Genomic DNA, 25,452 nt, shown 5'->3' on the forward strand with positions numbered 1-25,452 from the left:
TTTCACCTTTTATGAATGTATATATGCTGTGTAGACTGGAGATAAGCCCACCTGCAAACGTACTCAACTGGCATGTTAAATTCTTGACAGTGCAGCTGTACTAAATAGTATTTTTTTCTCATTTGTATTACAAGGAATTTGCTTTGAATGGGCAACAGATGTAAGCTTGAACTGCTCTACTTTCCACCCACTCTCTTGTACAAAACTGCAAGGCCCTGAAACACAAAACCCAGAGAACTCTTCCAGCTTAACCTAGCTAAGGGTAAAGCCAGTAAGTGTGACCAGAAGTAAGTCAGTCCTGGACCAGTAAGTAGATCCAAAAAAAGATCTGTGACATGATTAGAGAGCCATGCCTCCTGAGCTGCTTCAATGAACTGTGGTATATTCCATGCAGCACAAAGAATTCTGGACAACTTTTATACTGCCTTTAAAGTATCAGGATAAGTTCCTCAGCAACTGAACTACGAGTGTCCTGCTCTTATTAAACTGGTATGTTCTGCTGAGTGCATTCACATTTTATTTCAGCTGCCCTAAACAGGTACACAGAAAGTGTTTTCTCTACACATTCTGCCTTGCCAGTAGGTTTCCCATCTATTTTCAAATACACACAACTTACTCTAGCATGAAAAGCCAGTGTTGAATCACACACATTACAGCAGTCACTTCAGTTTGTATATGAGGATTTATCATCTATAATTTAGCAAGTTTACAGAACATAGCCAACTGCTTTTCTTTGCTTCCAAATAAAGTATGGAAAGTACAGTTTGAGGCAAGGGAAGCAGAAGATGAAAAGGCCCATCTGGGTATTTCTTTTGCTCTTGCAGCTGTTAAATACTGAAACCCCTTCTCTGTCAAAAAAATAGAATTCAGTACTTAATCTGAAAATAAGTCTTCCTATCTTATTTAATGCAGGTCATATTCTGATACATAGAGCTTGTGGCTCTTGCAAAAACCAAACCTATGCCTGCTTTGGAGGAAAAGAACTGCCTGCTTTTGAGAAAGAGCAAAAGAAGCAGCATGTACAATAGGAAGCTGGAAGATTGTACAATTACATACAAAATTCTTGTTCTCTGGCTTTCCTATTAGGGCAAAATAATGCCAAATATGCAAAGTGGTCTCCAGATCTGGCATTAGCAGTTGAATTACTGTGGGTGAGGTTACTGTCCCTATCAATGTGAACTGCTTATTTGTCACACAAACAAACAACTGAGTGGCTCTGCATGGCATCCGCTCAGAGGAACCGGGCTTATAACGAAAACAAAGTTCTGATGCAGCCCTTTGCAGGACTTCAAAGACTAACTGAAGATTTGTGTTTTACTGAGATAAATCATGTAAAAATGTGATGGTTTATAATTTTTAGCATGGAGTACACACAATGAACACTCTGATACAGCCAGCAACTCATGGGATCCAGGTGCTAGATCAACTAGAAAAATTGTATTTATAAACCTATGTGCTAATTTAGAAAGAGAAAACTATAACCATTTAAGTAAAAAATTCATGGGATGATGGTTCAAGGGCACTTAAAAAATGGTACCTGCAGTTGGTAATTCAGAGAAAACAGGTTCCTCAAATTAAGGAAGAAATGTGTGTTCCACATATATGGCAAGTTTTCACATACAAAGTTAAGAAATGTCAACTAACCATAAGCAACACACACAGCACAACTGACAGAAATCTTCAATTAGATTTTCAACAAAGGCAAATGAGATGATGCTTTGGTAGACAGTTAAATCTCCTTCCACAATTACAACAAGCTTTCTATGGCATCATGCATCTTAATGTTTCAAACTAAATGTGCTGATCACCTACTTAAAGGAAATGTTGCTGTATAAAGCTATAGAATCATAGAATCAATAAGGTTGGAAAGGGCCTCAAAGATCATCAAGTCCAACCTGTCACCCAAGACCTCATGACTACTAAACCACGGCACCAAGTGCCACATCCAATCCTCTCTTGAACACCTCCAGGGGCTGTGTATAGACCTTGCAAAGAATAGTGAAAATTAAATATGTGTCTTAAGACTTTTCTGCAGAGTCAGGGAGCTAGCATATGTCAATATTTACTGTTCTTACTAAGTCATTACAAAATGTTTTTATTTCTGAAAGTATTACAGCAGAGTTTGCTGATAGAAGATTAACTCTTGTGAAGTGTCCAGCAGCTGCTTCTCTGCTAAGCCAGCAGAACTTTTGCCTGCCTTTAACACACCAGATCTGGCCAAGTGCAATTAACTCAATAAAACTTTGTGAAGCTGAAAGGTATTCTAAAGAAAGGTGGGGGCAGAAGACACTGGTATTATGACAAAGACTTCTTATCACATATTTACTACCATTGTAAAACCATAACACTGGTAGAATGTTTCATAGAACATATCTGTTAGCCAGTGATGTCCAAAGACATTTTTCCATCTCATTAAGGAAAACAAAGTCTATGGTCTGTCCACAATTTATCACTCATGTTCCTCTGCTAGCCTGAGGTTTGACCTCCCTGCAGCAGAGTGGACAGCCAGGCAAACTGCTTTGCGCTGAACTGTGCTCCTGTCGCTGCCTGGGGAAGTTGCTTGAGGGATGTCAGAGAGGCAATAACACCAAGCACATGCACTCAAAGCTAAGCAGCAGCTTGTGAAATAGCAAGAGCAGAAGAGAAGCAGGTGAGCGCTATGTCTCAGCCCCACTCTTCTCTCAGACTTGATCAGGAGAGCAGCACACACTGTACTGCCTGTGGTGCAGCACTATCACCACGTGCTTACTCTCCACAATATACTGCAAAGTACTTCTAAATGTGCTGTGGTTTGGTTGCTGACACAAAGGAAATGCAAATATTCCTCTTGCAAAGTGCAGATTCTATCCTAAAAAGGAACTGATTTCTCTTAACAGTATTAACCTGATTTTAAAATGGAAAGTATTCCTCACTTGAGATTCTACACCTTAAACCCTTTTGCAAGGCAGGCAGCTTTACTTTATTTCCCATGTTGTGGACAACAAACATTACTACTAGCAAAAGATTGCCTTTAGGGCAAGAATGTGTTTTATTCTCTGTTCCTGTTCAGCAGAATCTTTCTGCTGGTTCTGCCATCAAGGATGACAATTAGTGTCAAGTAACATTTTGGTACTGCTGATGAAATACAAAACAAAGGGAGTGCAGTACAGTGAAATGAATTTACTGTACTAAGAAACAGAAAAATAGCTCTCTTTTTAATTACTATTTTCCAATTGGATCTAGAATTCTTTGAAACGGGGGAAAAGAGGATACGAGCCCTGATGTTTTACACATTATATTCCCAATTCTGTACTAGGAGTTCTAATTTCAAGCTCCTTTCTTAGACAAACCCAGCACTAGGTAAACCTTTTAAATCCACAGATCAAACCCAGTTGGTAAAGTGAACCCTAAACCAGCTCTGTGTTAATTCTGCTAGTGCTTTCATCAATATTCCTAAGATTATCTTCACAAATTGTTTCAGTGAAATTCAGAGGATAATGATATCTCCTGTTTAGAAGCATGTACAAAGCATGTCCACTTGAAAAGAGAAATCTCAAGGACATAATTTACTTTTATTTTACTTACAGCTTCCCCATCAAGTCAGTGTGGGATTCCACAGAGATACCCTCACCCCATTAAAAGCTGAGGGAGGAAGATGATGGTTCCTTGGAGTGAGAAGCCCACTTCCTCAGCAATTGATCAATTCTCAGCACTCTCTCTGTGGTCAGATCATGAGTTTTAAATCTCCTTCCAACAGGCTGCTTTGCATGTTCTCTTGACTGCTAGAAGAGGATGGGCAGGGGATATATTTTCAAGTCCATAAAGGTGAGCAGGGCAAGCAGTGCTCAGGAATCCCCCCAAAACCCAGCTTGAAGGGGGCAAAAGTATTTCCCTGCCTGAATGCACTGCTGAGCATTTGCCTTAGTTAATGAAACAATAGTTGATGTGTAATGAAAACCACATCCTGGATTTCACAGCTTTGCAAAGACTTCAATTGCAAAGTAAATCCAGATTTGCATCAGTGTCAAGTTCTGACTTTATTTCCCCTGAAAAAACATCACCAGCAAGGTGGTTGAGGCCCCATCCCTGGAGCTGTTTAAGCCCAGGCTGGATGAAGCTCTCGCCAGCCTGATCTAGTGTGAGGTGTCCCTGCGCATGGCAGGGGGGTTGGAACTAGATGATCCTTGTGGTCCTTTCCAACCCTGACTGATTCTATGATTCCAAATCACTCTTCTGGGATTTGTTTGGTTTGGTTTGGTTTGGTTTGGTTGGTTGGGGGTTTTGTTTGTTTGTTGCTTTCTTAAACAATAATTAATGAAAGTTTACATTTTATATAACACACAGAAAATACTTTGGTAAAAATAGGAATGAAATCATCACTGCTATAAAGAGGAGGTGTGGCAGACCTTCCCTGCCTGTCAAGCTCCAAGCAGTTGGCACCCTTATAAATCATAGGAAGCACAGGGGCAATTATAGAACTGGAAGCTAATTATTGTGAACATTCAGAAGAAGCTCCCAGTAATTGGAAGCCAAAGATAATGTGAGCATGATGGCAGCCACAAAGGAACTGTGCAGGTCACCTATATTCCCTTTTTCTCTGTTCCTTAAAACTATCTTTTCTCACAAAGCAACAAGCAACTTAGTCAATCTAGCACCTTGTGTATTCGCAACCTGTTAATATCATCAGTTGCTTGTCCTCTTGTCAGAATTAGTGTTGATGTGACAACTTTTGAATCACCAGGATCTGATTACTTTCCCATTATGCATTAAGCAACACAGCTAACAGCTTCTACCAGTTTATTCTATCATCTCCTGGCACTCCTTCATAACTCCTAGAGGCCCTCCAATATGTTTATGATGGAAAAGGCCTGGGTCAAAGAAAGAAGGGCAACTTGCACTGAGAGTAGATGATGATGACATATAGAATGGATTTTAGTGCCAGGGGTGACAGTTTCTTCACCCTTGGAGCAGTACTGGGAGAAAACAATCTCCTCCATGCTTAACAGAGGGAGCTCCCTGACGAAGGCACATCTGCCAGCCACACTGTGCTGGACCATGAAGAAATACTTGATTCCTGCCTCGAAGAAGTTATACCACCAGTTCCAATATGACAACAAAGTGATACCCTCTTTCTTGCTCTAACACTAGAACAACTCTGCAACATGACCAAGAGGGAAAAATGCTTGTCTGGAATGAGAGTGTGCTCTGCCCCTGTCAACTAGTAGGATGATATACAGAACCTGCCATTTTTAGACTACATAGAGAATTTAGCTTACTTATGGCTCCGATTCCTATTTGATCCTTACAAAGCTATTTACTTCAACTATACACATCACTGATAACAAGTTCCACAAATTAATCACCGCAGGCATAGGAGCACTGATTTTTATCCACATCCTTATACTGCTATTACACAGTTCCAAATTCCAGCTGCATTCTGCATTTGAGGCAGAATTTTCATAACTAATACAATGACCTTTGGAAAAAGCTACCTTTCTATTAATTACAGTTACCTAGACTATTTAGTACTTAGGCATATTATGACCAAGAACATAAGAGACTCTCCACATGATTCAACCTGAAGAAAGTGATACAAAAGGTCTAGCTTTTGCTGCCTGGCAGATTTCTTACCATGCTGTATAATCCCATGCTCCAAAAGTCTGCGTCCAAGCTGCTCTGCCTCAGTCCGTGTCGTAGCCTCACCCTCCTGGATCAGCCAGTCAATGAACTCTGATGCCACAAAGGTTCGTTCGTACTTGACTCCTTCCTCTTCCCTTGCTTGCAGAAGAGTATTTTCAGAATTCATCAGCCTGATAGAGGGGGCAAAAATTGGTAAGGAAAATGGTTCTCCAGAAAAGCAACTCCAGATCTATTCTGACAAATCCCACTGATATTAAGCAAACATACATGAACATTTCACTAACGTATTAAATCTTTCCCAAAGCTATGAATATAGACTTAGGATGTGAATTATAACTGCTTAGTCAACAAATTTAGGCTTTACATCCCTGTGTGAAGTTAATGCCTTCTTATTTTTTCCCTAAAAGAAAACAAGAGTTTTCAGTCTTCCATTTCCCCTATTCAGTCCTTAGTGTCTCTAGAAGTTACTGTATAATCAACTTTGAGGCAAAATAAGCCTAAAAGCACCAGACTATGACTAATGTGTTTTAAAAATCTTATTTGATTTCTACCTGTAGCAGGACTATGGTTTTGAAAATTCTCCCCATAAGCTCTAAAACAGCTGCAGATAAATCCAAGCGGAAATAAACCCAAAAGGTTGTTCTGTGGTTTGAGTGGCTGATGAACATTTAGTATCCAACACCCAGTGACAAAGCTGCAATCAGTGAAGATACACATCTGAACACATATTGGCAGCTGAGTCTAAGTTTCTGTGCCTCAGATGGCTCTGTGGAACACCAGAGTTCAGCGGAAGATCATGAGGTGTCTCTGAACCTCCCTGCAATTGGCATGTACCTAGCTTAAATATACTAATAAAACTCTTCTCAGTTCAAGTAAGCTACACAAATAACACAACATGAAAGAGAAAACAACAAAAAAAGAAGAAAGCTAAGTGAGTTTGGCAGTTTGAAAGACAGGTTGGAAGAAGAAACGATCATCACTTCCTTTCAATACAGAATCCCACTTTTTTGGTGTTATTGGGAGCACCATAGCCTCCTATTTATTAGTTTCATTTTTCTTCATAGTAATTTTATCTATTGTAGTCTAATCATAGGTTTAGTGGTAAGACTCCAAGAATAATAGCTCAAGAACGGCGTGGTTATTTTTGCCACGTAAAACTAGTAACTCCCTTCCCTTCACCAACCATTTTAATATTAAGGCTACAACTGAACTACAACAGGAGTATTCTGGAAACACATATTCTTAGTCCTTCTGATAAAAAAAATTCCATTTCATGTAAATGAATTAAATTTCATGTCCACAGTTCATGGAATATGGCATGGCCTCCTTTGGAAGACTGTAATGGCAGAAATATGGCAGAATTTTTTCTGCCATAAGAACACAGAGAGAAGTTTCACTTGAACTCATAATGAGGAGGTTTGACATGACACAGCCCTTGTGATTTCACCACACGGATTTATTTCCCTGGCTTTAACACGAGCTAACCAGAAGCCTCAACTGAGTGGGTCTGACCACCAGGCAGCACATCACCAAGCCAGACAAAGGCTGCTCAGCCACAGCTGTATGTCAGTGGCAGATATAATGAACTGCTTGTTTAGATGCGGGTGTCTCATTGCCAGCAACTCTGAGCTCTGTAAGAACTAAGTCAAAATGAGTTGAATTCAGGGATGAGGCCAAAAACAAAAGCATGTGCCACAAGGGACAAGGGATTGACATTAGAACTCTTGCAAAAACTTTATTCTTTTTCATATTTTGATTTAGAGGCAGCTGCATGCAAGGCAACATTTTGTTCCATGCTAACCACATCTAATACACACAGCACTCCAAGGGACCATCTTTAAATGTGTCTTGTTCACCAGGCTTTTTTCCACCCAGGAAAAAAAATTACAGACCCAAAACCTGTGTCTTTTGGTACCATCTGCTGTATGGTTACCCTGAATTGGTTACCCAGGCTCTGTGGGCACCGAATAAAAAATCCTTAGGATTATGTTAATTGTTCTTTGATGAGTCTGTAATTAGTTGTCTAGCTCATTGAAGTTGCAGATAAAGAGGTCATTGGGAAAAAAAAGAGATGCTAATAGTCAGATTTTTACAGAGAAACAAAAGAAATTTGGAAAAATATCAAGTAGAAAAACACTCAGCTTGACATTTCACACCCTTCTGCATGTCCCCAGAATAGCACTGCAAAAAAATTTGGACTTGTGAACAAACAGACACGACAAACTGACAGCTTAACAAACCCAGAAACGGCAACCCATAGACTTGCATCGCTTACTGAAGTAGATCACAGTAACTCCACAGCTGTCAACAAAGCTGTACCAGTTTACATCAGCCAAAAACCCAGAATTGGAAACTGCCTCTGCCTCTTCCATTTTCTCCTTGTTTCAAAAAAACCACGAGGCTGTTCACGTCAAAACATATTTGCTAAAAGTGGCGTTACCCTGCGCTAAGTGAACGCATTTCGGCAAACATTGAAATCCAAGCCCTTTTCACAAGAAAATGTAAACCTTGTTTTGCCTAAATGACTGCACCAGAGGATAAACTTGACCTAACCACTGATGAGTTAAAATGAAACTGATTCAGAGAAGGCAGTATCAAAATTATCTGAACGGTTTTCTGAAATGAAAACCATAGATCTGCACTTCTGTCCCTGGGAAATCTGGTTGAAAAATCTCAGTTGAAGTCAACATCGTGAGACAACTTACATCTCCTAAACCTCCAAGCACCAGAAACAATCCTGTGTGTCTGATCAAAACCTACACAGAATTGCAAACATCATAAAAATAGAATGCCTGTACTACTTAGGTTTGGTTTGGTTTTAAAAAAAGCTGAAAAGTCTGTGCTGGATTATATTCAAGATTTTGAGGGAGGGCTTTCTTTAAACAGGAAATATGTTTATCTCATTTGATCTATCTGGTCAGTCCTGTAGAGTATGAAAACTGATACCATCCCCAGACTTAATAATTCAACAACTTTCTGATAAAACTGTAGTAAAACTAGTAGGTTTCATCTCAACTTGAACCTCAAATATGGTCACAGAAAGGATTACCGAGGCTTGCAATGATGTGCAGAGAATCTTAACTGAATACGGAGACTGATTTGGAACTAGATGATCCTTGTGGTCCCTTCCAACTCTGACTGATACTATGATACTATGATATGTTAGCAAGAAGCTCTTCATAGAAAGAGTGATTGCCCATTGGAATGTGCTGCCCAGGGAGGTGGTGGAGTCACCATCACTGGAAGTGTTTAAAAAGAGCCTGGATGAGGCACTTGGTGCCATGGTTTAGTTGATTAGATGGATTTGGGTGATAGGTTGGACTTGATGATCTCAAAGGTCTTTTCCAACCTGGTTAATTCCGTATTCTGTATTTTGGATCTTCTAATCACACAGGTATCCCCACCAAAGATGTCCACAGTAGGATAAAGGAGGCAATGCCATAAGACAGGAGAATTCGGGCTATGAGGAGTTTTGCAGTCACACAGAAGACAGAGAGGGTAAACAAGTGCTCCTTAGCAGGGCAACAGCCCTAATGCTCCCATGTCTCAGGGAAGAGCATGGGGAATTTAACCCAAACAGTGGTCTGAATGCAGGGAAACTGTCTACCTCTGCCCATGCAACAACCTGCTGGTCCTTGTAAAGCATTTTGCTTATTTTACCCATTGAGCGCACAAATCTGCATGGACTGATCTTGGATCCCTGTCTGCAGTCTTGGCAAGTACAAACTGCACTGGCTTCTTAACATAGCAGTAATCCAGCCTCAATGTGGTGGGTGGAGAAGAGCAGGAAATAGCGTTAGAGTGTCTATCTTAAACTAGCAAAGCCTAGTGAAGATCAGCAACATCTACAAAATTAGGCACAGCTTTTAAAACTATGTTGGATTCAGATAGATTTCCTTTGGTGTAGTTGCATGTCTCTTGCCATTAGTCCTACAGGCATTTTGATAAACAAACTGACTATGCCGGTTACTTCAAATCTGTGCAGGAATACTTTGCTCCAGTTGTTGTCATTTAATGACTATTTTAATTGCACCAAATAGTTTCTTTCTCACCACTATGAGCAAACTGATCCAACAGATATATTACATATACACACCATTTAATTGTGGAATTCTTTCTGTAGTAGTCTGACTTGCAGTATTAGATGTTGAGTTTAAAATGCATCCAATGAAACTGTGAAGGTGTCGTTAGTAAGTGCACATGGACAAGGGACCTAAAAAAATCCAAGTGCTCTGCACAGGGGATCTGCTACAACAAACAAAGTGAAGCTCAGCTAGCCCAGATATGAGTTCTTGTATCCCATGATGAATACAAAATATTTCAAATGATCCATGAAGAATTTTGACTAGCCTTAGCTGTCACAAACTGGTTTTGAAATGCCAAGCATTTTTCATCTATACTATATTTAGCACTCAGAGATGATTTTAAAAGTTTCTGAACCCTTTAGATACGTTGCCTAGAAGCAACCACCTCCTGAGCACACAGTTATATTTAGATACAGGTGCTGCTTTTGATATTAACTCCTTTTTTCCAAGATGGGAACAATCATATTATCATGAACATTTTTCTGCTAGCAACTGTTGGACGAACTGGACACTAAACATTGGTTTGAGATTAGTTCTCTATTCAGGGAACTGGGGATGGAAACAGACACTGGTAGAAGTGTAGTAGAACATCATGGCTCCCTTCATGCAAAGGACTGTTAACAGACTCATCAACATGAAAAGTATTTTTCTCAGAGAAGAATAGAGGTAGAAATAAACAAAGAAAACAGAAAAAAGGTTTGCTACTATAGACACACTGATCATTTTGTCACGGAATGAAACAGTTTTACACTGAGTATTGGGACTCTAAAAAGAGCAAATGCTATGCTTAGTAGAAATTTTGGAGATGAGTGATTTAATTCATCTAGACTTTTTCCAGGGGTGTATTTTCTTGTGTCTTATACATTTTTTATTATTTTCCCCCTACTTTGGATAGTCACAGTTACTGAGTCTAAGGGAATTTTAAATGTGTGCAACAGAAGGAGTGGTATTTATAATTATTGGTTTATATTTCAGTTTAATTGCTTTTTCACCAAATTGGCACTCAGAGCCTTCTAACCTTGAAAATTGTATTTATTTTCAGCTTTTAAATTTGGGATTTTCCTGAGTGCTTTATTCTATGAGGGAAGGAAAATTACTCCAGTCAGAAAACACAACATCTCTCCTGGCTGCTGCATGCTTCTGCTCTAAGCAAGCAGCAGAGTGGGTGGGATTCAGTCTAGTGCAATAGCTCAAGCTTTTCATTAAATAACACTTCACAACTTCTACATTCGTTTGCAGCATATGCCAACAGGCAATTTATTCTCTCTGCTTGAAAGTACCGTGTCACAATCACTACATCCTGAATAAAAATGTCATTAATTATAGATTGGGAAATACAGTTAATCTGCCTAGTTATTTGACGGAAGTAATCCAGTGGGATATTCAGTATTTCAGCATAATCAGCTGTTTCAAATCTTAATTAGATGCTTTTGGCTGGGTTTTTCTGAAACTCCTTTTAATATAAGCCTTCTTATGTAGAAGCTTTGCAGACTTTGAACACTGAAGATCAATTTTGCCTATTATTTAAAATCATGCCTCCAGGTGAAGCTGTAGATATGGAGTCTCAAACCGATTTGTAGCCACTTTTAGGCTGGATGTTAGGAAGAAGTTCTTCATAGAAAGAGTGATTGCCCATTGGAAGGGGCTGCCCAGGGAGGTGGTGGAGTCATCATCACTGGAGGTGTTTAGGAAGAGACTGGATGGGGTGCTTGGTGCCATGGTTCAGTTGATTAGATAGTGTTGGATGATAGGTTGGACTTGATGATCTCAAAGGTCTTTTCCAACCTGGTTAATTCTATTCTATTCTATTCTATTCTATTCTATTCTATTCTATTCTATTCTATTCTATTCTATTCTATTCACTTGTTCAGTAAATTTTGATTCTAATCTTTCAGGTCTTGTGGTTACAGTTTTACATGACAAATCCTTTAGTAATTATTTGTCCATAACAGAGTGGACTTGAATTTACATTGTATTCTCATACAGGTTGTATTTACAATCCAGAATATCAGAAAATGCTATTTCATTTTAAACAAGATGCTGTAAGTGAATGTGGTAGAAAAGAAAAAAAAAGAAATGGCAAAGAGAGAGAGAAGAGTGACCAACTATCAAGTCATGGGAATGCCAGGCCACATTCATGCATGATTTGAAAACCTCTGATTCTTGAAAAATGTGTATCATTTGCCTTCTCTGGTGCCATTATCAACACACTTTGGATACTGAATGCCAACATACTTTTCATACAGCCTTTGTCCTCTCATGAACACCTTCACCTCATTGTCCAGGGGAAATGTCCCATCATCTTTTCGGAAGCGGTAGAATAGCTTGACATCCTTAAATTCCTTATGCTCATCGCACACTGAAACACAAAATACATTTAAAGATCTTCATATAGATGTTAAGAAGCTGAGGATCCACCTAGAGGATTCACTGCTGAGCTTCAAAGCAAGCACATATGAAGCCTAACTCCCTATATTTCTGAGCATGCAGCTCTACTCAGTTCTAAAAACTGATGAAAGGCTGAAGAAAACTTTCAGCTAGGTCACCAAACTTCTAGGTGAGGTAGATATGGGTTCATCACTTTTTGTGTGTGTTACTGAGAACATAAAAAGACCAGCAAAGCATTCGTCTGCCATATACCCCTGAAAATCTTTTGCTTAAAACAGTCTGCTATCTTGTTTGCTTAAAAGACCATCAGTGTAGAACACCAAATAACTCAAGGATCAGCAAGCTTCTTAAAGTTATGTGTTTTGGTTCAGCAATGCTGTAGAAAACCTGAACCTTGGTGCAGAAACAGTTAAAAGTCTCCTGCTGACTTGAAATTGTCTCAAGTGCTCCACAATGCCAGCCTGCAAATGGTAGGTACAACAGCAGCACACTGAAAAATGCTAAATAACGTTTATAAGACAGCAGCTGACAATGGCCTCTCGTAAATGAAGAATGAAGCTCCATACAGGGCATTAATTAATGGGAAAGGCATCCCAGACAAGTAATTCCTGGCAGTTGTCAGCCCACATACATGGGCTCACCCTCTGCACTACAGGAGGAGGAACTGGTACCCCTTTTATTTGACAAGAGAAAGGATGCTCTGACCATCCTGCAGAACCTGTCTGAACCTCCCATGAATTTACCCTAGCTCACTTTGCAAAGTGTTTTATTAAATCCAAGTGCCAATGCACGAATATTTTCAAGAAATACCTGCTCTATGTGTAATATATACACAGATATATAACATTTACACAAAGTTCCAGTGTGCAATTGGTAGAAAACATTTGAAGGCTGTTAAAGATTTAAACAAGCATTCAGCAATAAAACATCTATTGCTCAATTAAACAAAGTCACTCAGGCATCCATGCAACTCTTCACTGACATTTTCTCAATAGAGGATTAAGTAGTCAGACTTGAATACCCTATAATTACTTTATTCTTTAACTATCTACTGTGAGTCCCAGTTTCCATAACAACCCAGAATTTTAATTTAATACTCAAGCAGAAGCTGTAGAAGTGGCACTCATTCAATATGTGCATTTCTTACTTTAATTAAGGTGGTGTTAGTGCACTGCAGATAGCAGCAGTATTGCTGCACATACAGTGACCCCTTGCACAAAGTCAACGTTCTAATACTATGCATTTGAAATCAAGGGCTTGGACCTTCTTTGTTTGTGTGCCTCCTAGCCTTTATGCGCACCAAAAGGCAACTGAATGCTACCACTGAATTGGAAGTCTCCTTTTCATCAGTGTAAATTGTTATTCAAGAAGCTGAAAGGAACAGATCTCAAATAGACAACTAGTTTAGGAGAAAAATAAGCAGAGCACTCAGACCACTAACTTTCTTGCAGCTGTACCAGCACTTATGTTTGTGCAGCTGGTGTGAGGGACAGGGCCAGAGAACTAATCCACATGAGAAAAATGACCTTTTTTTTGCCGGCTGATTTTTCAAATGGCTTTTTCAGCTGGAAAACTGCTCTAGGGAGCAGGGAGGTGATTGCACCAGGCAGAGGGGACAGGATCCAGCTGGGACTGCTCGAGAAGCAGGGAAGCAACAATCTCCAGTGACTTCCCTGCCCTGTACTGACATGGGGAATGTCACCTACACCTCTTCAGCCTCTCCAGGTTCCTTGCACCACAGGGGACCTTGCTCCCTTCCTGGCAGGGAAAGCATCCTACCTATCCCGTAATTTGATGAACAGGAGCTGAATTTCCCTGTTTCACAGCAGTCAGTAAAACTGAGCCCAGAACTTTTCAGCAGCTGACATTGCACTTACCGTGGTGGATTATGCTGTGATCCAATAATTTCTGCACCAGTTTAATAGCTGTCTCTCGGTCTGAGGCCTCTTTATGGTCAATCAGCCAATCGATCAGCTCTTTGGCAACAAAGCAGTTCGGGTAGGTCTTAAGGTGGTGACGCCGATCTTTAATGACCTTTTCTTCATGCAGTCGGAGTCTGGGGGTCAAATCACAACATGAATATCAAGCATAAATAGGTTTTATACCTATGAAGACTGGAATAAGAATGCAGCAGATGAACCCAAGCCCTGCTCACAGGATGAGCTTTGCAGGTGTTGGATGAAGAGGAAGACACTCAGTGACACATCCAGTGCTGGCATCTGACCACCAGGCAGTTCACGGCAAACATTTGTTACAACTTTAAACCCCATACTTGGAAAAAACTGGTTTTCAGCCCAGTGGAAAAGACCAAAAACTGAAGAACAGCACAGCATGCTAAGCCCATTCAGGTATTTCCAACAGGTCAATTTACCTGACAATAATTTTCTGGAATTAATTTTCTTACATTACCACTAGCACATTCCACGTTACTCTTATTATCATAGTATCATAGTATCAGTCAGGGTTGGAAGGGACCACAAGGATCATCTAGTTCCAAACCCCCTGCCATGAGCAGGGACACCCCACACTAGATCAGGCTGGCCAGAGCCGCATCCAGCCTGGGCTTAAACACCTCCAAGGATGGGGCCTCAACCACCTCCCTGGACAACCCTTTCCAGGGCTTCACCACTCTCATGGTGAAGAACTTCCTCCTCACGTTCAGCCTGAATCTCCCCACCTCCAGCTTCATTCCATTCCCCCTAGTCCTATCACTACCTGACATCCTGAGAAGTCCCTCCCCAGTCTTCTTGTAGGCCCCCTTCAGATACTGGAAGGCCACAATTAGGTCACCTCGGAGCTTTCTCTTCTCCAGACTGAACAGCCCCAAATCCTTCAGTCTGTCTGCAGTACTACTGCCATAGATTTTTTTATTTTTTTTTCCATTCACTTTTCAGCTGCAGTTTCTTCCTTGGCTGGGTAATTTTGTTTTGCCTCCAGATGCACAACAAGTATAGCATTTATGACATAAAATTCAGGCGCAAAGCTGTTCCAACACAATCCTGTCTAGCGTAAAAAGCTTGCCTCTAACTCCAAATAGAGAAGAACTATTTCCCACTTGGGGAACTGTTGGTAAATGCTATCTCTCTACCTGCAAATTCTCCCTCATGAACTAGAAGGTAAGTTGGTTGGATGGTTTTGAGATGCCTGCATCAGAATGTGAGATCCTGGTTAGAGTTTTACCTTGTTACTAAAACTTACAAAGTTCTGCATCTTTATTTTTAGTTGTTTTTTTTTTCCTAAATAAAAAAAATTAGCAACATCAATAAAATGATGCATATAGGTCTTAAAAAAGCTTTTTTATATTTTCTGCTTTCTTGTTTCCATCTTAATAATTTTCAATAATTCTGCTTCTGTAGTGCTATGTCTATACAACAGTTCTGAAAAAAACCCCATAGAAACCACAACACTGGGGGCTCCTATCACATGCATTTCCATGTGGCCAGGATCCTACCTTGTAAACACACCCACTGACTTCAAAGATGTTCTGAGTAACGCTATAATAATTGTAGGGAGTACAACTATGTCTGTTTTCTTCAGAGGGAGATAGCACAGAAGGGCGTTAACATGAGCTTCAAGAAGCACAGAGCAGGAGTCCAACTAATTTTCCTCTCAATGTGATTCCAGTACGAAACAATTACTTCTCCTTAGAATCAAAGAAAGGGAAAATATTTGGCTGGAATCAGGGAAGAAAATGTTATTAGGGCATCACACAAAGTTTACATAGGTTTCCACCTAAAAATAGTAGCAAAACAGTGGTTTTGTTTTGCAGCACTCAGCCTTGAACTACCCTGGAATGGCCACTCCGTGATAACGAATTTATAAAAAAAAGCTTTGTAAACATTTTTTTAAAAAATTTTAAAATTTAAAAAAAAAAAATAAATTATTTTTCCCACTAAAAATACCAAGAAATAAGATTAGTAATCTGGAAAGAAGTGCTGGTAAATATCCCATGCATTGTGAAATTCTCTGAGCTAAAATACCTTTGCTGAAACCATATTTTCCAGATGTGCTCTAACAGCTGTTCCCATACTTAGAAAGGAAAGCCTACACAGCTTTGATTACAGAACATGCAATTATCAGTATGTCTGAAGAAGCTTTGCATTTTAAATATATTCCAGGTTCTGCTAATGTTCACCCGGTCCTATAAAGCACAATGATCTACAAGGACAAAACCGGGGAAAGAATGTAAAATACATATATACACCCAGCTTTCAGTCCTTGGTGTAAGTCTAAACGGATGGAGTTCATCTGATACAAAATGGAAACCCCTTTCCATGAAATTCTTTGTCCAAACATTGTGTAGGAGTGTGCCTGGACTGGTCTGACATTCCACAAACAAGCCAGTAGCCAAGAGCCCCAGAAATTAGTATTTATGTCTTAAACTCTGACTGAAGGCTTTGCTACAGTTTGTGGGCTCATAAATATTTCAAATACTCTCTCAAAAGACACAGGTTCTCACTCACAACCTTTTTCCTCACTCAGAGTACTTATAGGCTCTCTATATACCTTTTTTCCTATCTTCAGAAAGCTCTGAGAAATTTCATTATCTTAATTATCTCCAGCCTCTTGCTGGATCCAAATTTGCTAAGAGGTTATGAAATCATCAAGTCAAACAGAGCAAGCCTCGTGAAACCTGAAAAAGCAAATATACCCACAATTTCCAAATGAAAGTGGGAAGTTTTTCTGCACTCTATAGCAATTGCAGCCATACTTTAGAATGTCCAGGGTAATTTATTTGTAATAAAGAACAAAAAGGGAATTCAGAATTCCCCACCCTGTGGTGGTGTATGCTGTTTTCTCTGTTAGGGCTCCCTCACCTCTACAAACCTGCTAAAATTAAACCATATGGAGGAGAAGTAGCGCAGTAAATTGAAACTGTACTTATTGCAAGCTACAAATATAAAAGCCTCAGGTAAAGTTACTGAGCATATATTGCCACATGCAAATCAATTTTTTTTAAAAGGGTACATGTTCAGAAATATTTATCAGGAGACAAAGTCAAATGGGATAAAAAGGGAAGAATGTAGCACTGAATGCGATTATACACTGGAACCAATGCTCAAGTGGTCAGTTCATTATCCCTTGGCATTGGGGAACAGGCTTCTCACCAAAAGACTTTGATGTTTTCCATTTAAGTAACGTTAATCACCTTTAGTCAGCTAGTCTGCATGACACCAGTCACATTTCTCCTGCTAGAAGTTTTTCTCAGGAGCTGCCCAGGAGTACTTGTTCACTGACAAACAAACCCTGAGCAGTTTAAGGGGTGAAGGGGAAGAAGAGAGAGGGCGAACAACAAAGAGAAATTCAACAAGCCTTTGAAACACTGTCCCTCTTTTTAGAGATGAATAGTTCAACACCAGAAAAAAATCCCGTGTACACCAGGACATCATCTGTACAGAATTCCACATATTACTCGAGATTACCTGCCAGATTTTGCACTTGGGACCAGTCTCCCCTGCCTGCAGAAAACAATGTGAGAACTAAAGCGTTTGAGCAACTGCCTGTGAACTGTAACAGGCATATGCAACCCTTTAATATTTACAAATTGATACCCATGGCTCTTATTCATGCTTACAACAAATAAAGACAGCCTGTATTTGCATGCATGCATGCCAGAACAGTTTTCTCGGGGGCCTGTCTAAACAGGAGTTGCTCCTCATTAACAACATGTAGAGACTCTTGCTCCAAAGAGAAGTGCCTTCCCCCTGCAAAGTGTGGAATGGGCTAACCCAGAACCCGCTGCTCCTGCTCTGCAGTAAACATGGTCAGAGTTAATCAGGAACAATGCTATTTGTCCAGAGGCCATTAGGCAGTTTGCCAACTGTCAGAAAAGTCATGATAATGGAACAATCAAAATCCTTGCCTAGAAATGAAGAATCAGGCACTAACTTGGGAATAAATTGCTCTTGCAATGAATGCAAAATGCAATGAAACTTGCATTTTGTTTTCCAACAGGGAAATTACACATTTTGAGGTTTCTTGCACCTTTTCCTGAACCAATGGGTAAGGGTTTTGCAAAGGCAGTGCCTGCACAGAAGTCTAGCTTTCCTTTCCAACCTCAGAGAAGGCCAGCATGCTGGCTGAAGACAGTAATGATGTCACAAACTGGACCACAGTCCAAATATCTCACCCAGCTATTTCCCTTTGTTAAGTCTTGTAATTTGTGCTTGGCTAACATAGATCTTGCAGAGCACCATCCAGTCCTGACTTCTATGTACAAAAAGACAGCCTCCCTGCCCTTCTTGACAATTTTCTGAAGAATTCCCCTACCATTTGCCAGTACATCCAATAGAGTACCTGTGGTTACCCTTGAAAGGCTCACTGAAAATGTGCAGGGAACAGGCTGGTTCCTAATAGACAACATGGACTTCCATATGGTGCCCCAGGCATTCATCAACTTCAACCTTTCTGAAGCAATCATAAACACACATACATGTATCATAGAATCACATACTACTTTGGGTCAGAAAGGACCTTTAAAGGTCATTTAGTGCAACTGTCCCTGCAGTGTGCAAGAATATCTTCAACTAAATCAAGCTGCTCTGACCTCTGTCCAACATGACCTTGAAAGTTTCCATGGATGGGGCAACTATGACCTCTCTGGACAATCTGTTCCAGTGTTTCACCACTCTCATCACAAAAAATTTCTTCCTTACATCTCATCTAAATCTCCCTCTTTCAGTTTAAAACCATGGCCCCTTGTCCTGTCACAACAGGTCCTGCTAAAAGGTTTGCCTCCATCTGTCTTACAAGCCCTCTTTAAGTACTGAAAGGTAGCAATAACAACTCCTCTAGGCTGAACAATGCCAATTCTCTTAGCCTTTCTTCATAGGAGAGGTGTTCTATCTCTCTGACCATTTCTGTGGCCCTACTCTGCATCCACTCCAACAGGTCTTTCTTGTGCTGAGGACTCCACAGAGCTGGACACAGTACTCCAGGTGAGGTCTCACCAGAGCAGAGTAGAATGGCAGAATCACACCCCTTGACCTGCTGGCCATGCTGTTTTGGTGCAGCCCAGGATATAGTTTGTCTTCTGGGCTGCAAGTGCATGTTTCTGGCTTTTGTCCAGCTTTTCATCCATCAGTACCATAAGTCCTTCTCTGCAGGGCTGCATCCCCCAGCCTGTACTGATACTGGGGGATGCCCCAACCCATGTGCTGGACCTTGCACTTGACTTTGTTGAATTTCCTGAGGTTCACATGGGCCTACTTCTCAAGTTTATCCAGGTCCCTGTGGATGGCATCCTGTCCCTCAGGCACGTCAACTGCACCAGTTAGCTTGGTGTTGTCTGCAGATCTGTTGTGGGTGCACTTGATGAAGATACTAAACAGCACTGGTCCCAAATATGGACACTGCTGAGGGACACCACTTGACACTGATCTCCACCTGGACATCAAGCCAATGAAAACTGCTCTCTGGAAGCAACCATCCAACCAATTCCTCATCCACCAAAAGTTCATTTATCAAATCCATACGTTTCCAATTTAGAGAGAAGGGTGTTATGGGGGTCCATGTCGAAGACCTTATACAGAAATCCAGACAGACAACATCTATAGCTCTTCCTTTGTCCACTGATTGATCAGGTTAAGAATTACCCTTAGAGAAGCCAAACCAGGTAGACGGACAGATAGAAGAGTAGAATGACCGTGAAGAGACCATTTAAAGTGGAGATTGTTTATCTATTTTCTAACTGTAAGATCTACAGCACAGTAGACAGCCACCTTGTTAAAAGATGGCATTTTCTGAAGTGTCTCAATAACTCAGAAGAATAATTCCCACTGAAAGTTAAAACTCACAGGTCAGCTGCAGATCCAATTCATTTCAAAACGTAACAGAGTTTGTGCATAAATACACATCCAGGAAAACACTGAAAACATAACATGTTCTTTACATTAAATTGTTGCCTTTGCACTGTCAGCAAAAAAGTAACTAGATCAGGGACCATGTAAACTTTGTACACACAGGCAATCATGAAGGTACTCTGCAAATGCAATGTGTATTGCTGGGACAAGCACTTCCAGCTGGGCTTGCCAAGTCTCAGATGAAGTATCAGCAATTCACTGATGCCTGTTCCTCTTTCTATTTATGCTTCAGTTCTGCAATCACTTAGTTCTGTTACTTGATACCCAGAGGGGCTAAAATACCCTTTAAAACATGGGGTCGTGCTGGAAATAGGATGAAGATATTTCTATGTTGGCAGCTGTGGCACAGAAGGAATTCTACCATCTGAAACAGGGTTAGGGAAGGTGTCTTCAAAGTATTCCTGATAGCAGTTCTCCTCACTGAGTTTATCTCCCCTTTATTGCCCACAGCCACACAATCAATGCAAGGATATGCCAGAACACAGAGCCAGGTAGAGAGATTTTGAGTATATCATGTCTTGGTGCACTGCAGAGGAAAGCCTGAAGCTTCCAAAGAAGTTCACCAGTGCCCCTGTGGCTTTAAAGAAAACATTGGGGCTGCCTCCTCTATGAAGTCCTTTTTTATAAATTCAGACAGGAATAAGGTCACTAAGCCTGCAACCAAGACTGCACAGAGACATCCTCAATACTCATTACACCTCAATAACAGCAACAGGAGCTCTAAGGGATGGACCCATAGGCATAAAATCAAAATGACATTTTTTTGGACACACTCTTTCAGCCTAGAAATGCAGGCTCACAGCCTCCCTTGTGAGTAACTCCAGATTGCAGAGGAAATCAGACCTGCGTGTTAATATCGATCTGACACAAAACTAGAGGCCAGTTGTAAAAAATGGCATTTCAATATTTAAACCTCAAAGGTGTCTAATCTGAGCCTTTATCAAATCTTCACATAAACCAACACAACATAATGTTGTTGACCTAGTAAAACAGTGAATGTAAGTAGGATCCTCAGATAACTTCTATATTGAATTTTTGGAATGCTTATGTTGGTAATTTTCTAGGGTTTGACCTTGTGAGGGAAAGAACATGCGTAGTGGACTGCTGACTCCACTCTTTTGGCTGTGATGTACCCTCATGTGGAGGGTAGACTAACAGTATCACCAAATCAGACCAGCATTTGTTCACCTCTCGAGAAGCAGAAAAACTCAGTATCTTGCAATGGTACAGATCTAACAGCACTTTCTCCTCATGTCCACAGAAAGCTGTGAAGTACCTCCCTGCCTGCAAAGCCATTTTACTTTGATTTCACTTTTAATCAAAATGTGTAGAAGCATGAATAATAATTCCAACTGCCTGCTTACTTGAATCTGCTGAAGAGCTTCCCTCACGCTGGAAAGCATAAAAGCAGGCTTTATAAAGACAAAACCACAAAATACAGGCAAGTTATTATTTCTCCTAGTCATAAAGAAAGTGGAAGTCTGCCTGCCCTGCTCCAGTTGCTTGTTTCCTGGGCTGAAGCTGTTAGAACTCAGCAACTCACAGATTTCCTCCTTAATAAGGAAGTCAATTAGAACTGTGCTTCTCGCTTGTGTATGGATGAGCTGAGATGCACACATGGGACACACTCAGGTCAAGGTCTATGTGATACTACCACAGGGCTTTCCAAAAGAACCAATGTATTTTCACTGAAGAGCAAGCTATCTTCCCTTATCATTTTCCTGTGTAAGAATTACAAGGATATTCTCAGGCTTGCTAAATCAGTAAGTACTGTGGGGAGTAATTTTCTTGGGGATGTCTTTCCAAATCGAAACTGAAGACTTCTACCATAAACCCCCAAAATTTCAAGATGCAGACCAGAAACCACAGTACAACTGTCACAGCCATCACTTGACTGGATTAGCACAGTAGCCAAAAGCTTACCAACTCTCATGGACTTATGCTGAAAATCACTCTCAGTAAAGGGAGTCTTTTACATGCAGAAAACTGAGGAAGGAACAGTGTAACTCTTAGGGGAGGCCGGTGAAAATCAGCGACATTTGTGTCAGGGAACGCAGACCTGTTATCTTGGTAACATGGCTGGAAGAAGTGAATGTTTCTTTGAAAGGTTAAACAGGGCAAATACAGGTCCAACAGCCCAAGTCCCATTGCTACAGGTATTTCTGCTAGCACTGCCATTCAGGAACCTGGAGAGACAGACTGGGAACAGGGGAATAGGATGCTGGACTACAGATCTACATCACTGGAGCTAGGAAGAGGGACTGTAGCAAGAACACAAGCGGCTGTGCCAGAAAGCCCTGCTGCATGACAACCACTCTCTTGGATGCATACTGCATTCCCAAGTGGGTAGGGAAGCCGTAAAAAGCTACAGGCTGAGGTCCCTTATTCACCAAGGCTTATGCACAGGGAAAAGCCGCGTATGACCTTGTTATGCCCTTGCACTGCACACAGCAAGTTTCTGACCTTCTGAGAAACAAGGAGGCCACCCACTCATCTCCCATTGCATATGGAGAAGAGCAACTCCACAACACCCAGAAAGCACCACAGAACTGAACAGGTTTGCACTGCAAACAGTAAAAGGCATCGTTATCTTGCGGAGGTAACGTAAGAAACCCACAGAAGAACTGGTATTAGCCAAGAGCCTTATCTCAAGTGCAGTTGTGATATTTTTCTCACCCTGTCAATGAGTGACAAATAGTTTCACTGAGACGTTTTATGGCTTTGGGTCACCCATGATCTCAAAGTCCTTTCAGGCATGGCTGCTCTCAGCCTGAGCATGCCAGACCTGCAGATCCTCTTCCTGGCATTTTATGCTCCTCAGAAAGGCACCAAGTGTTTGGGCTCCTTTCAGCAGTCCTTGTCAACCTGCTGAATGTAAGAGAAAAAACTTCTACCTTCATCATGAACAATACATCATAGTGCTGTAATATCTCAATTGCTTTTAGCAACTGTTTCCCATCTCTGCACAAAACTCTTAACCAATTACTATGCTGTGTAATCAAAAGCATCATTAAGCACAAATAGGCCAGTACCTGACAGGTAATAAAATGAGTAATAAAATACAGAGTGCTATGTACTGTTGTAAACAAACCAGACCTTATATTGAGGCTATGATTTGAGACTTCTTATACACTGCCAACAAAAAGAGTATAGATGCAATACTCTTTCAATATATAGTAAGTCCTATTAAATACATCATGTTTTGTTTATCTCTTCCCATTCTAGATGAATAGCTTCCCTCTTTTTTTTCATGTTTAGCATAACTGCATTAATGGGTTTTACTTTTATGTTGAAGAACACTGTGAAAGCAGTGAGTTAAAAAAAATAATCACTACAAAAGGCACTTTGTATTGAATTCCTTAAAATAAAAAAAATAATCCTGCCATATTTTGGCTCTAATACATGTGGCTTTTTTCATCCTCTGTGTTTGGCAATAGTACAATATGCAGAATGTTATGCTGACAAAAACCTGATTCAAGGGAGTTCTTTTCACTGTCTTCCAGAAGCATGTTGAAATCCAGTGTTTGATCACTAAACTATAAACCAGAACTAGACCTGATGCAAATTTTTAAACACTGAAAGTAATGACCCATTTGATTGCATCACCTAAAGGTGATTAAATTGCTAGTGGATGACCTTCAGAGTACAGAAATAAGAAACGGAGAAACAGGTAAGACTATAAAATGGAAGGATGTGAACAACAAAATTCTCTGCTGAAAGCTGAGAACTTGGAGGCTGAAAGAAAAAGAGAGTAAGAAATAGCTGAATATGCAGTAGCTAAGCTTCCACTAACTGCAGGCTACCAACAGGCTGAGACCATACAAGTGAGATGTTTCCACAAATTATGGTTTAATCCAGATGTTCATGCCATTGGAGATAATACTACAGGATATCATCTAAATGTTGCATCTTGCTCATGCCACTCTCATCCAGATAGAAACAATGAAGCAGCACTATGCTGATGTGATAAATGATGAGCCAGTCTAATGAGCAAAGACAAAAAGATACTAGCTTGGGAGTCTAGCCTCATTCAAAGAGAAAAAATGAACAGAACTGTCATCTATAATCTCAGAGGTGAGTTAAAAGCAGAGTGCAAGAAAAGTACAAGCTGATTGTACAGTCAACATTAACCTTTTCCTCCAATGTCTGAAGGAAATTCTATGACCTTTGTGACATACAACTATGTCCAAAAATGGTTGGGGAACGCTGTAAGGAGACCCCATCAGTAGGCCAGCAGCATGCACAGAGGCCAAGGGTCCAGTCTACATACTTGCTAAATTTAAGCATAGAAGCCAGGAGCAGCTGCAATGGCAGAAGATCCGCCCGCCAGCTCCACAGCCCAACACTGCATTTTACCTTTGGGTGAAGCTTCTACATGCCTGTAGTTGGCTTTCCTGCCTCCATGCACAACACCCACTCATTCTGCTGAGACCCAAATCACCCAGTTAGTAGGAACCTCCAGCCACCCATTTGAGAGTGTGTGGGGATACGACAGAGAACCTGACTATATAGTCATCATCACTCTGGTCTTATCAAGCCTGGAATTTGTCTAACCGAACATAGTGGCATGTTGCATTTAAACAAAAGTATTTATTGAAATAATAAAGAGTAATTATTAAAGTAAATAGAATAGCCTGAACAGACTCATGCTTTTGCAGTTCTCTTAAGTTGTCATGCTTGCTTAATAAAAACATTGTTTTGAGTGTAAAATATAAGCTGAAGGCAACAAATCTGTCTAATCCTCATTAACATTATGCTCATTTATGTATGTTTCTCTTGAAGAGAAACCTGTAAGATCCAATGAGGTTTCACTGCATGTGCAAAATGAAAAAGAAGAAATTAATCACCATCTACAGAGAAAAAATGGAAAATGCCTTGATTGCTCCAAACTACACTGAATGAGTTCCAAACGCACCTATGCCAAGTGGTAATAATGATTTTACTCTACAGTTCTCCAACATAACACTACTGTACTTGGTCTTTCAACATAGGAAGGATCTCTCTCTGACACCAATGTTTTAATGATAAAGAAATGCCCTATCTGCTTTAAATCTCTTCCTTCATCTAGGTCACACAAACACATAATATGAAGAATTATGATATATGAGTTTAAGGGCATTACTCAACAACATGAAGTTACTCACTACTTAAATTCTGGCAGTCTAATGAAGAACCTTAGCATTAAGGAAAATGTACTAAAAAATCCTAGTTTGAGACTAATTCTATTTCAAGAATTTTACTTTTGCAAAAAAAATCTAGCCTGGAGATGGTTTCTTTAGATGAGCTCAGCATTTTTCTACATCTGGCAAATTATATGAACAGATACACAGCTGCTGCATAACCACTTGTTATGAATAGCTCCTTCTGTCAGGATGCTATCAAGGATCTTGTCTTGTTTGATTAGGCCTTGTTAAATGTTCACAAGTAGATGAGCTTCAAAAAGATAAATATTACAGAAGTGCTCTTCCTCTGCTCTTAAGATTAAATGGAAAATTTCC

The 25,452-nt window shown here is 40.3% G+C and overlaps 1 protein-coding gene across 1 annotated transcript in view; it reads right to left on the reverse strand.

The window, feature by feature from the left end:
• Positions 1-25,452, reverse strand: part of DEPTOR (DEP domain containing MTOR interacting protein) — a 71,906-nt gene that overhangs the window by 34,808 nt on the left and 11,646 nt on the right. Inside the window, exons 2-4 of the mRNA XM_009905776.2 lie at positions 13,970-14,148; positions 11,940-12,063; positions 5,611-5,789 (exon numbers count right to left, since the gene is read on the reverse strand). Coding sequence (XP_009904078.1) covers positions 5,611-5,789; positions 11,940-12,063; positions 13,970-14,148 — 482 coding nt within the window. The remainder of the gene's footprint in view (positions 1-5,610; positions 5,790-11,939; positions 12,064-13,969; positions 14,149-25,452) is intronic.

This window comes from Dryobates pubescens, chromosome 14 (genome assembly GCF_014839835.1).
Source record: "Dryobates pubescens isolate bDryPub1 chromosome 14, bDryPub1.pri, whole genome shotgun sequence".
Taxonomy (NCBI): Eukaryota; Metazoa; Chordata; class Aves; order Piciformes; family Picidae; genus Dryobates; species Dryobates pubescens.